General features: G+C 39.0%; 1 protein-coding gene across 1 annotated transcript in view; it reads left to right on the forward strand.

The window, feature by feature from the left end:
- tmtc3 (transmembrane O-mannosyltransferase targeting cadherins 3) overlaps positions 1–13991 on the forward strand; it is a 46188-nt gene that overhangs the window by 4983 nt on the left and 27214 nt on the right. Inside the window, exons 2-6 of the mRNA XM_053631499.1 lie at positions 382–595; positions 959–1177; positions 10037–10136; positions 12474–12589; positions 13535–13707. Of these exons, the coding sequence (XP_053487474.1) occupies positions 407–595; positions 959–1177; positions 10037–10136; positions 12474–12589; positions 13535–13707 (797 nt within the window). The 5' untranslated portion in view covers positions 382–406. The remainder of the gene's footprint in view (positions 1–381; positions 596–958; positions 1178–10036; positions 10137–12473; positions 12590–13534; positions 13708–13991) is intronic.

Below are 13991 nucleotides of genomic sequence, written 5' to 3' on the forward strand. Positions count from 1 at the left end.
TCAACGGTGTACTGGACCTTTAATTCGGTTCGAGCAGCGCAGGGACAAAAATATTTTGACTCAACTCCGAAACTCCCGCTTCACTGCTGCAGCGTGTGGTGTAAAATTTTAGCAGTGCAGGGATTACAAACTGCAGTTTTGTCGTCATTCCACACAAGAGACATCATCTTTACACATAGCATGAATACGATGTGTTTTCCCGCCCTCTTTTGATTGACAGGATATAATCAGCCCTGATCATCCGATGTTTTTAAACTATTAGCTGATAGCGTGAAAAATTGCCTTTATCAGCTGAAACCGATTATCAGCGATACATCTCTAGTTTGTATTAAAGCCATGATTAATACAGCTTTTACAGTTAATCATTTCTCTCCTTCACAGTGCTCAGTGAGGTGTCCTGGCGACGATGGCTGTGGTGTCATGGAAGGAAACGTGTCTGCTCGCTGCGCTGGTGTTGGGCTGCTACTGGAACAGCTGGCTGTGCGGCTTTGTGTTCGACGACGTCTCCGCCATCTTGGATAACAAGGACCTTCGTCCCTCGACGCCAATTCAGAACCTGTTTCTCAATGATTTTTGGGGGACCCCCATGTCAGAGGTGGATGTTTGTCATTTATAATGGCTGTCAAATGTTTGGTATCATTTAACTTAAAAAAAAAAATCAGATGCAGTTTCAATACAGATTTACTTGTCATTTATTCCCTATGTAGTTATGAGAGCTGTGTTTATTCAAAGCATTTCAAATCCAGTTCTAGCATAAAGCTGAGCAGTTAAAGGGATACTCTGATTTTTTTCCAATCTAACTCTCATTGCTGTCGCAGTCTCTTCCACATGTTTCCATGTACTTGGGGAAGAAAAAAACAGTTAACTGAAACACACTTATAATGAAAGTCAAAGTGCAGCTGTTGGATTGTTGATTGGATCATTTATTTGAAACCCCTCTACACGTCTTTGCCTGCAGGAGCGAAGCCATAAATCCTACAGGCCGCTCACTGTGCTCACCTTTCGCCTAAACTACCTGCTGAGTGAGCTGAGTCCAGCGTCCTACCATCTTCTCAACGTGGTTCTTCACGTGGCCGTGTGCATCCTCTTCCTGCGCTTCTGCCGCCTGCTGATGGACCGCACGACCAGCCTGGTGGCCGCGCTGCTGTTCGCCGTCCATCCGGTCCACACCGAGGCTGTGAGTACTGAAACATACACTTGCCTACGAAAGTATTGGAACGACAAGGCCCATTCTTTTGTTTGTGCTATACTCTGACGATATTTGGGTTTGAGATCAAAAGACGAATATGAGACGATGGATCAGAATTTCAACTTTCATTTCCTCATATATTCATCTAGATGCGTTAAACAACTTCGAAAATGGCACATTTGGTGGCAATCCACCCAGTGTTTAGGTGAAAATGATAGGAACATATAGTATTAAAGTAAATAACACTTAATATTTGGTTGCATATCCCTTGCTTGCAATAACTGCATCAAGCCTGCAACGCACTAACATCACCAAATTGTTGATTTCTTCTTCTTTTGTGTTGCTTTTCCAGGCTTTTACCGCAGCCTCTTTCAGCTTCTTTTGGGGAGTTTCTCCCTTTAGTCTTCTCTTCAGGAGGTGAAATTCTGCTCAATTGGGTTAAGGTCTGGTGATTGACTTGGCCAGTCTAAAATCTTCCACTTGTTCTCCCTGATGAAGTCCTTTGTTGAGTTGGCAGTGTGCTTTGGGTCACTGTCTTGCTGTTTTAATCAATAAAGTTTAGTGAGCCTGTTCCAGAAGCAGCCATGCAAGCCCAAGTCATGACACTACCTCCACCATGCTTGACCGATCAGCTTGTATGTTTTGTATCATGAGCAGCTCCTTTCTTTGTCCACACTTTGGTCTTTCCATCACTTTGGTAGAGGTTAATCTTGATTCCAGAACTTTTGTGGCTCATTTCTGTATTTCTTTGCGAATTCCAATCTGGCTTTCTGATCCTTACTGCTGATGAGTGGTTTGCATCTTGTGGTATGGCCTCTATATTTCTGCTCTCGAAGTCTTCTTGGGACAGTGGATTGTGTTACCTTCACACCTGCCCTGTTGAGGTTGTTGGTGATATCATTGACTGAGTTTTTCTTCAGTGTTCATCGACGTCTTTTGTTTTCCTTGGCCGACTTGTTCGATGTCCGGTTAGTGTTGTCTTTCTTTTTCAGGACATTCCAAATTGTTGTATTGGCTATGCCCAGTGCTTGTGCAATGCCTCTGATTGATTGATTTTCCCTCTTTTCTCTGCTTCAAAATAGCTTGCTTTTCTCCCATAGACAGCTCTCTGGTCTTCACTATGGTTTATCCTTTTTAACAACAAATGCAGTCTTAACAGGTTAAACCTAGGGCTCAAACCAAGAGTACACATTCACAGCTATTAATTGTTTAAAAAATCAATTTGATCACTTGAAAAGTGGGTGGGTTCAAACGAAAGGTGCTATGTTCTAAGTTGTTTAATAGATCTAACGATTTTTGATGTTGACATTAGATGCTTCAAACGCATTTAATGCCAGCTGAAGTTCAGTGGTTAAAAAAACAGTTAAACAAATTAAGAAACGGCGCTGTAATCTTGAATTATTGTACAGGCCAAGCTTTTCAACTCGACTGATTCGGTTTACACATCATTCACTGGAACTTTGTTTCTCTGCTTTCTCACTATGGGCAAGTTAATATTATTATACCACACAGTGCTCTACAGTGCGATCATTTTACTCGCATTTGTGACTGAAAGGTACTTTGTGCGACTGTGAAAGAAATATTTTGGCGCACCGGTGTGAGTGACCTGTTTGGAGTTGTATAATACAATCGGAATAAAAACTACAGGAAGTCCAAAATGCATCTACACCGCACAACAGTTACTTTCACACTTTCACTCTAATTTTTGTAATTAGGAGCACAAGAAATTGTTACCATAGAGCCCTGCCACAGCGCGCTTGAATTCCCAAATCTGACTCTGTATTATTTTTGTGGAACAGCACGAGTTGGACAGTAGTTCCAGCTGTAACATGAATGACAGGTTTATATTAATCCACTTGTTCTAATTTATTATTGTTTCTATAGTAAAATCGCATACACAGGGATGTAGGTGAGAACAGGAGATAACTTGTCTTTCTGGCACTGTACAACATTAAATCTAACTATAAATCGCAAAAATGCATCACAAGTTGTTTGTGAAAAAATTAAACATTGTAATCGTTGACACATGGCTTTGCATAAGTGGAATAATGCGCTCCAGTAGGGCTGCAACAACTAATAGATAAAATCAAAAATAATCGACATGGAATTTCATTATGGATTAGGTCTGTGATGTCACTGGCTGGGTTATCCACAGTGACGTCACTTCACAATGGTGAAAAACGCATTTCTATGAATAAAACGCATCTGAAAAATAGCGGAGGTCACATAGTGAGCTGTTGCAGGAAAAGTGCACGATACAGATCGTCCAAAACATGAATGTTTTATATTAAGCGCTTCAAACAAACCCGTAAGTGTATTAAAGTGGCTTGTCGTGTCAGATGCTGCGACAGATGCGTGTGCTGTTTAATGTGTTCCAGACATGGTTTCCTCAGCGCAGAAATGACATTTTTACCTTTATATCTTTATCTGTAAATGTTAGAAATTCATGCCAGTATTTCCATTTTACATAAATGCTCATCCAGATGTTTGAAGGACAACATTGGGCAGAATGTGAAATAACATGTCCCCCACCCCCCCCAAAAAACAACACAGAAAAGAAAAACCGCCCTTCTAATCCAGCTAATCGATTAATCAAAGAAATAATCGACAGATCAATCGATTATCAAAATAATCGTTAGTTGCAGCCCTACACTCCAGACAGTGCTGTTATTTAAAAATTATGCAATTTGGGGTGTTATTACATATATTAACACACTATATGAGCAAGTAAAGTTTATTAGCTGACAATCATGTGCTGTTTTCCGAATTAATGGTTTGATACAAGCATTTAATGAAGTTTATTTGACTTTTAACTACTTTTCTATGCTCCATTACCTCACGTCTAAACAAACAAAGTGAGAGAGACCACATAGGCTGCATTATACAGAGCAGACCATGCAAGTGGTGTTTGAAGAGGAAATGGTGCTCTTTATTGAAAGAACATTGCTCTGGGCCCCAGTTTGAAGTTTATGACTTTTTTGGAATTTTTATGAGACCTCCCTCCTCCAGGCGTAATAAATTATCGGCGTAATAAATAAAGATGAAGAGAACCCAATTAAACAAATGAGACACAAATATTATACTTGGTCATTTATTTATTGAGGAAAATGATCTAATATATCTGTGAGTGGCAAAAGTATGTGAACCTTTAGGTTTAGCTGTTACTTTGACGGTGAAAATAGTCAGGTGTTCAATGGGATGACAATCACGTGTGAGTGAGCGGCCTGTTTTTTATTTGTCTTCACATGTTTGTGGAAGTGTATCATGGCCTGAACAGAGGAGGTTTCTGAGGACCTCAGAAAAAGAGTTGTTGATGCTCATCAGGCTGGAAAAGGTTACAAAACCTTTGCTAAAGAGTTTGGACTCCACCAATCCATGGTCAGATAGACTGTGTACAAATGGAGGTAATTTAAGACCATTGTTACCCCCCAGGAGTGGTCAAACAACAAAGATCACTCCAAGAGCAAGACATACAAGAATTCACAAAGGAACCCAGAGTAACTTCTAATAAACTAAAGGCCTCTCTCACATTGGCTAATGTTAATGCTCATGAGTTCACCATCTTGAGAACACTGACCAACAATGGTGTGCTTGGCAGAGTTGCAAGAAGAAAGTCACTGCTCTCCAAAAAGAACATTGCTGCCAGTCTGCAGTTTGCTAAAGATCATGTGGACAAGTCAGAAGGCTATTGGAAAAATGTTTTGTGGGCAGATGAGGCCAAAATAGAATTTTTGGTTTAAATGAGAAGCGTCATGTTTGGAGAAAGGAAAACGCTGCATTCCAGCATAAGAACCTTATCCCATCTGTGAAACATGATGGTGGTGGTAGTATCATGGTTTTGGCCTGTTTTGCTGCATCTGGGCTTGCCATCTTTGATTGAACAATGAATTCTAAAGGAAAATGTCAGGACATCTGTCCATAAAATTAACCTCCAGGGAAAGTGGGTCATGCAGCGAGAAAATGACCCTAAGCACACAACTCGTTCTACTAAAGAATAGTTAAAGAAGAATAAAGTTAATGTTTTAGAATGGCCAAGTCAAAGTCCTGACATTAGAACTCCTGTAGAAAAGTTGTTGAAGGACCAAGCAGTTCATGTGAGGAAACCCATCAACATCCCAGAGTTGAAGCTGCTCTGTACTGAGGAGCGGGTTAAAATTCGATGGGCAGGACTGATCAACAGTTACCGGAAATGTTTAGTTGCAGTTATTGCTGCACAAGGGTGTCACACCAGATACTGAAAGCAAAGGTTCTTTTGCCACTTTTGCCACTCACGGACATGTAATATTGGATCATTTTCCTCAATAATTAAATGACCAAGTACAATATTTTTGTTTCATTCGTTTAACTGGGTTCTCTTTATCTACTTTCAGGACTGAAGATGATTTATGTCATATTTATGCAGAAATGTAGAAAATTCTAAAGGGTTCACAAACTTTCAAGCACCACTGTATATGTAAACTAAAATAAGTAACTTCATAAAACATTCAAATCTAGTCGGTCATGTTAAGCTGCCGTGATTATTTGTCTTGGAGTACCTCCGACAGTCGGACGCGCATACAGTAAGCGTCCGATGTAATTTGCTACGCCAGTAATTTCTAGGAAGAGGCAGTATGGCGGTATGGTAGGCTTCCTTGTGAACTTCCTTCCATCATCCCTGAACTTGACGACTTGACACGTTCTCTGAAATACAAATCATGAGAAGATCGAGACCTTCTGTGATTGCTCCAACAGTTTGGGAGCATTTGTGAACACAAGAAACCCACACACGTCGATTATCTTGGTCCACTACAACCCAGATTTGTTCCTTGTGTACACAACTGTAGTAGTTCTCCTACACTGACATTGTACAGACACTGTTCCTGCCATTATTCATCAAGTATGTTGTCCTCCATAGAGACACTCCAGTGCAGGTCTCTGTTTCTCATTATTCTTACTGTTTTCTTCCTCTCAGTTGACTGCATCCCTTTGGAATTGGGTTATCCACCACGGGGCTGGGAAAGATTGACAACAGTATCTGTAGTCATCATTAGATTCCATCTTTTACGACAGCTCTCAGTATAAACATCTATCGGAAAACATGAATTCTGTGGCTTTGACCAAAATTGGTTTTGTTGTATCTCGTATACAGATAATTGTTTCCTTTCCACCTATTTTGTAATCCTGCACCCTAATAGCCTGCTTTTCTGACTTTGCAGTAGAGCAAAAAAAAAAACAAAACTTTTTTTTGATGTCTGTTGGCATCAGAATGGGCAAGGGAGACTGTCATGAACATCTCTGGCCGCCTAAACACGAAAGGGGTCCACATGAAGGAAAAGAATCAGCATGTTTATCAGGACACTAGACAAGAATTCAATAAGTATCTCTGTGTGTGTTCAACGTGGAGCACATACACGTTATATAATTTATATAACGTTATATAATTCCACTTCATAATAAGTTTAGTTACAGCAAATCACTCGTTAGGATTATTTACAATTTATACCCCGACTTCAGTTTTCCAAGCATTTTTTTTTGTTGTTTTTTTTTGTTGCGTGTAACAGATGGCCTCCACGCACGAGAGATCTCCCTTCTGCATTGCGAATAATGTAAATGCATGTCTTAATGAAAATGAATGTCTTAATATTATCGCAAATTAGACATGGTTGGTGAGATCAAATGTGCAAGATAACGTTTATTATTTAGCAATAATAAATAGGAAATATATTTTCTTAATTTCTCCAGTACCGAAAGCAAAACCGATAGTGTCACTTTCATAATTTAGCACTGGGGACAATTTAATACCGGGTTTTGGTACCCATACCTACTCGCAAGCCTTAAAGACTGCAACCCAGCTTTATTTCCTCGTGTCGGCAAATTAACCCGTCTTCCATTGAGAGACTCCACTGCAGGTCTCTGTTTCTCATTATTATTACTCATTACTTTCTCCCGCTCAGCTGGCGAGCCCCGTTCGGATCTGGGTTCTCTTGCGTCTCGTACTACGCTTGTGAGATCGTCCTATGGTCTGAAGTCCAAAGGCTTCAGCAACTTTGACTCCTGGTGAAAAATCTGGCTGAGTGGCCAGAAACACGCAACATGTGCCGTGCGCTGATTACTTTTACTTTACTTAACCGGGCCTTGAAGTGACGTCGTTATTTGCGAGTGATTTCACAGCTCGTATTCAGAAACCCAGCCCCAGGAGATGGCTGAACTGTAGTTACGTGTCATTTGTTCGTTCGGTCAGTCGTTGGTTAGGTCAGTTGGTCAGTGTACTCAGAGTTTGCACAAAAGGGGCTTTTACTGTGGAACGGACATTTTTTCCAGACACTAAGCCGTCTGGAATCTACCCTGCGAATGAATCTAGAGCTGTGACTGCAGGACAGAGTGGAGACAACAGACTGCTCTGTTCAGGACTTCCTGTTCATGAATGTGTCAATAACTGTGTCTGTCTGGGAGTGTGCCGACTTCTACCATGTGTCAAATATCCGGTTTTAGGATTCTGCACAAAAAACTAGAATGACTGTTAAGCATATATTACTGGACTGTCCTACTCTCAATAATACTAAACAGTTCTACTCAGAAAAGACGTACCTAGAAGTCTTACGAAATGTCTCACCAGGAAAAGAAAATTCTAGAATTCTTATCAAATATTAAAATGAATTGACCTTATATACATTAACTATTGTTGTTGACACTGTTTGGAATGTTACATTTTATTGTTGTAATACTGTAAGAATTTATGGAATATCTGGTTTTACTTATATTGATCTTGACATCAAAATAGCTTTGAATCAAAGTTTGTTATAATGGTTATAAAAAGATTTGATGGCTTAAAAAATAAACAGCTTAAAACCAAAAAAGAAGAAAAAGAAATAAAGGCAATAATTCAAATATAATTCTAGAAATAAATGAAAAGATTTTTTTTTTTAAAGAAGAAATGTTTATTCAAAAAGAAACCATTTTTAAATTGTTAAAAAAAAAATTATTTTCAGTGCATAATTTAAACATTAAAATTGCTTCCAGCCCAAATGATCATTTTTATTTTAATTTTTTTTTTAACAATAATTCATTTTAATTTCAACGGTAAAAAATTATTGGCAAAAATAAATTACTTAAACCTGAACGGGAGAAAAACATACATTTCAATAATTATAATTCTAAATTCAGCAATTCTGATTAAATTCTAATATTACATTTAAAAAAATACAATACATGGTCTTGAGTTCAAAATTTAAACTTGAGATCAACTGCTTCAGGTCGCAGTTTGTAATTGTTATTATAAACATTAAAAAGATTTAATGGCTACAAAATAAATTTGGTTAAAATGTAATGAGAAATACATTCCTATAATTATTATAAATTCTAATGTTTTTTGCAATCTTAAGGACCGAGTAGAGAATCTTAACATCAGCTGTTTCATATCAGATTCATGAAAAATATGATAAAACGATATAACACCGGTGATATCTCAGAAAAGTATATCGTGCCGATATTTATGACGATATCGCTGTTACATCGTCACATGGCCGGGTGAGAGTGTGACTGGATGTGAAAGTATAAGCAGTGTGTGAGAGCTGTGTGTGTTTGTGACTGTCGAGCCGTTGTTTGTTGTGTGTCGGTGCGGAGCTCCATGTGGTGGCAGTAATGGACAGCGTGGTGTTTTGGTTTTGTGAGATCTGAAGGCTTTGCTGGATATACGGTTGAAACGTGTTTATTTAAATATTTATTTATTTCCTTTTCATTTATTTAGAATTTGTGAAATTTTTTTTTAAAAATTAAATTAGTGACTTTTTTTTTTCCCCCAAAATTGTAAAGCAAACATGGCCTTGTGGAAATTATTACTTTATGTATTTTTCTTTTAATTTATGTTTTTGTTTTGTTTTTATTTCATTTTCCAAACCATTTTTCTTGAACACTGGTCTACATCATCATCAAATATTTTTAATACTATTTAATACATATGTTTACGAATACCTACTCTATCTGGTTTACATGTAGAGCTAGGTGATACGATGTTATTATTATTATTATTATTATTATTATTATTATTATTATTATTAACAACAACAGTCATAATAGTAATAATAATATAATGATAAAACACATTTCTGAGATGTAGTGATTATCATGATTTTTTAAAATAAAAATTCTTATTTTATCTTAATATATTTAAAACTTTCATATTTAAAAGTATTTTAAAAAATACATTTCGTACAGACATTAAATATGAAATGTTTTTAAAAAAATTTTTAAATTCATAAATTTTTTTATTATTATTTTTTAAATTCATGTAACTATGGTGTTGCTGGGAAATGATTCGCAAACCTACATACCATGATACATATTTTCTTGTATCGCCCCACCCCTAATATGACGATGATAATAATAATCTCAATAGCATGACTATCATTTCTAACAAAAAAATTAATAAAATAACAATTACATGTTGTGACTGGTTTTAAAAAGCGATTTTTTTTTGTCGTGGTTTTAGAAGCAGCATTTTTGCTGGCAGTTCTGTATATCGTGATGTGTGTTACTCCTCATAGAAATAACAAGTATACGCTTGTATATATGTTTCTTTTTCCCCCATCATATTGCCTTGGTTCGCAAGTTGCCCATTGTGTATTCGTGTGTAAGTTGTAGATGTGTAATTTGCACCGCTGACAGAAGCTGTCAGAAATCAGTTGTAACCACGGTGCAATTAGTTTTATTTGCCTTTAGGCGTATAAGTTTTTTTATGCAGCTTGTGTTGTTTAAAATTTTTTTGTTTACGGCTCACATGTTTACACCTGCTGTCCATTTTGTCTCCCTCCTCAGAGACCCACATGTTGAGTTGTAAATTGATCTCGGGTTCATTTCTTTTCCTGCCAGGTCACAGGCGTTGTGGGGAGAGCCGAACTGCTGTCCTCAATCTTTCTCCTGGCAGCGTTCCTGGCGTACACCAAGTCGAAAGGTGCCGATCGCTCCATCGGTAAGATTAGTCATTAGTGCTTTTTACTGTTGTTTGTTTCTTTTTATTATTTTGCTTTTTTATACATGCCTAAACAGGTTCTTCTCAGGCCACATTGCCAAGCTGTGACATGCTTTCAGTGTTCCCCACCCAGAGAGCGTTTAAAGTCATTTTCACTCAACGCAAACCTCTCAGAACGGCACATACTGCTGTGAGAGGGCATGTGTTCTCACTTCGTGAGGTAACGTGCCATTGACCAAGATCTTACAGCGTAATCATGCCAACTCTCTCTCTCTTTTTTTTTGGACGGAAGGAATATTGTGTTTTCCACCTAAATATGACATTGTTGTGTTGAGTCTTGCTAATTACAGCTGAACAAATAAATAAATTGGCATGGCACACATCACAAGGTATTGATTAATTTTCTATATTGGCAGCTCTGACAGCAACACAACTGTAAATCACACGTTTGTGGTAATGCGCTCGTTGACACTTCTACTGTAACTGCTCCTTCACAAGGACTTGTACAGCGCACACTGTATACTGTCTTAACCTGAAAAAGTGTCATAATTTTCTCTAAGTAGACATTTATATGTCTTTTTTAAAATTTTTTATAAAAAGGAAGGAGTCTCCAATGTCAGAGGGATTTATGTGTTGCAGTTTCTCAGTACCGTGAGAACAGACGTTTTGTTTTGTCTAATTAACTTCAAGACATTAAAGCGGGTGAAGGAGAGAAAGCGGTAGTCGCTTTAACGCAAGTGAAAACGTGATGTTGAACCTCATGTAACTATAAATGGATAATGCTGTTAGTTAAGTTAAAAAGTCATAATCTTTGTGGTTTAAGAGGAAAAAAACACTACAATAGGAAAATAATCAACTACAGCGTGGTATCAGTAACTCCACGTCATCACAGCGCTATGTTTAACATTGGTTATTTTCCTGTAACAGCACCACACAGGAGTGCTTTATTCCTTACGTTGATGACGTCACATTTTTAAACACATAATTCAACGTCTTGATCTGTTGCTGATCAGCTATACAAGTTCATCTGCTTGCCGCCTCTTTGTCTGTCTGCCTGCCTGCCTGCCTCTTTGTCTGTCTGCCTGCCTGCCTGCCTCTTTGTCTTCCTGCCTGCCTGCCTGCCTCTTTGTCTGTCTGCCTGCCTGCCTGCCTGCCTCTTTGTCTGTCTGCCTGCCTGCCTGCCTGCCTGCCTGCCTCTTTGTCTGCCTGCCTGCCTCTTTGTCTGCCTGCCTGCCTGCCTGCCTCTTTGTCTGCCTGCCTGCCTGCCTGCCTCTTTGTCTGCCTGCCTGCCTGCCTGCCTCTTTGTCTGTCTGCCTGCCTGCCTCTTTGTCTGTCTGCCTGCCTGCCTCTTTGTCTGTCTGCCTGCCTGCCTCTTTGTCTGTCTGTCTGCCTGCCTGCCTCTTTGTCTGTCTGTCTGCCTGCCTGCCTCTTTGTCTGTCTGCCTGCCTGCCTGCCTCTTTGTCTGTCTGCCTGCCTGCCTGCCTCTTTGTCTTCCTGCCTGCCTGCCTGCCTGCCTGCCTCTTTGTCTGCCTGCCTGCCTGCCTGCCTGCCTCTTTGTCTGCCTGCCTGCCTGCCTCTTTGTCTGTCTGTCTGTCTGTCTGCCTGCCTGCCTGCCTGCCTGCCTCTTTGTCTGCCTGCCTCTTTGTCTGCCTGCCTGCCTGCCTGCCTCTTTGTCTGCCTGCCTGCCTGCCTGCCTCTTTGTCTGCCTGCCTGCCTGCCTCTTTGTCTGTCTGCCTGCCTGCCTCTTTGTCTGTCTGTCTGCCTGCCTGCCTCTTTGTCTGTCTGTCTGCCTGCCTGCCTCTTTGTCTGTCTGTCTACCTGCCTGCCTCTTTGTCTGTCTGTCTGCCTGCCTGCCTCTTTGTCTGTCTGTCTGCCTGCCTGCCTCTTTGTCTGCCTGCCTGCCTTTGTCTGCCTGCCTGCCTAATTGTGTGTCTGTAATCAATCAATCATGCAGGAGTGATCCGTCATTTTGTGCCAGATGAGTTATAACAATCAACACTGTATAATTGAATACTGAAGCAAAATTCCACTTACAAATGACGTCCTCTGTTAAGAAATTGAAATTAGTAGTGATGAGACCCCCCCCCCCCCACATCCCATTCTGTCATTAAGCATACATGAATGAAAATGGAAAAAAAACAAAGTTTGGTTTTCTGGCTCGAGAAGCACTCATCAGTACGGGAGAAGAATTTGTATCTGAGCAGGGCCAGATTGCTTGCGTGTATGAATAAATGTTTTTTAAAAAGGGCCTTAAACAAGAAAAAAAGTGTGTTTTGTGTGCGTGTCTTGATTCTGAATACTCATGCTCATTGAAACCCTGTGTGTGACTGTTTTCAGTGTGGACACCAATCATTCTGACGGTGTTCCTTGTCGCCGTAGCAACTCTGTGTAAGGAGCAGGGAATCACTGTGATCGGGATATGCTGTGTGTACGAAGTGTTTGTAGCACAAGGGGTAAGACCGCACCCTTGCATTGCATTCAGAAGAATAATAAACTGTAACAATAAAGTGCCAAAAAAAGTATTATTATTATTAGTTTTACTCATCTCTATTGATTATATTATTATTTTTAAAAATTGTGTTGTATTTAATTTTGATTAGATAATATAGTTATTATATAATTAGTATAACTAATGTACTATAACTGTGCTTATTATTATTATTATTATTATAAACTGTAAATAAGTATTGATTCTTTATACCCTTTAAAATGTGTTGGTTTTTTCTTCTTATTTTTTTTTTTTTTTTTTACATATGTAATGTTTTTAAAGAGCAAAAAAAAGAGGAGCTGAAAATCGGATTTTAACGGTAATTCAAACGGTAACTTCAGTTGCTTATGGTTTCTTTGTTTTATTTTCCCTTAAACCATTAGCTCTGTTTACAAAATGGTTCATTTGGACTCAACAGCTGCTTATACATCCTCGGGCTAGAGACGGCTGCAATAATTATAGTGCATAAATGTAAATATCCTAACGTCATGGATCACTCATCGAGACCACGGGCTTGTGTTTAAAAGGAAAAATTAGTTCACTGTCTGTGTTTCTCTGAACATGTTAATTGCTTTTCGTTACATTAAGTAATTATGCTTTGAGTGAAGCGCTTAAGGCACACATTTACTCTGGAAAACCAACATCGTGCTTGTTGAAGCTATTCATTATTCAGCGACAGACCTCTGTTAATTCTCATTATTATTATTATTATTATTATAATAATTATAATTTTTAGTCATGCCATAACTGATCTGCAGCTAACATGGAGTCTGTTTGTGAACAGTAAAGTGCATTCCTGACAGAATAGATGATAACGGATAATAGATGGGTTGCGATGTGATTCTCAGCGATTTATTTCCAGATAATTTATTTCGTCTGGCTTCTTCTCCTCCGTCTGTCTGTAACGCAGTTCACGCTGCCCCTGCTGATCGAGACGGCACTGCAAGTGTTACGAGGGAAGGACCTTTTTCCCTATGCGGTGCTGCAGACCTTGCTGAAGTTGGTGGTGCTGGTCATCAGCACACTGCTGCTGGTTATAGTGCGAGTTCAGGTCATCCAGTCACAACTGCCCGTCTTCACTAGGTGAGCTGATCACAAAAAGAGTAGAATTTAAATTATAATCCCACTATCCTGATTTTACAATCCTACTATCCTGATTTATAATCCTGATTTAAAACTACACTATCCTGATTTATAATCACACTATCCTGATTTACAATCTTGATTTAAAACTACTCTATCCTGATTTACAATCCCACTTTCCTGATTTACAATCCTGATGTATAATCACACTATTCTGATTTACAATCCTGAATTAAAATGACACTATCCTGATTTAAAATGACACTATCCTGATTTACAATCCT

This window comes from Ictalurus furcatus, chromosome 8 (genome assembly GCF_023375685.1).
Source record: "Ictalurus furcatus strain D&B chromosome 8, Billie_1.0, whole genome shotgun sequence".
Lineage (NCBI taxonomy): Eukaryota > Metazoa > Chordata > Actinopteri > Siluriformes > Ictaluridae > Ictalurus > Ictalurus furcatus.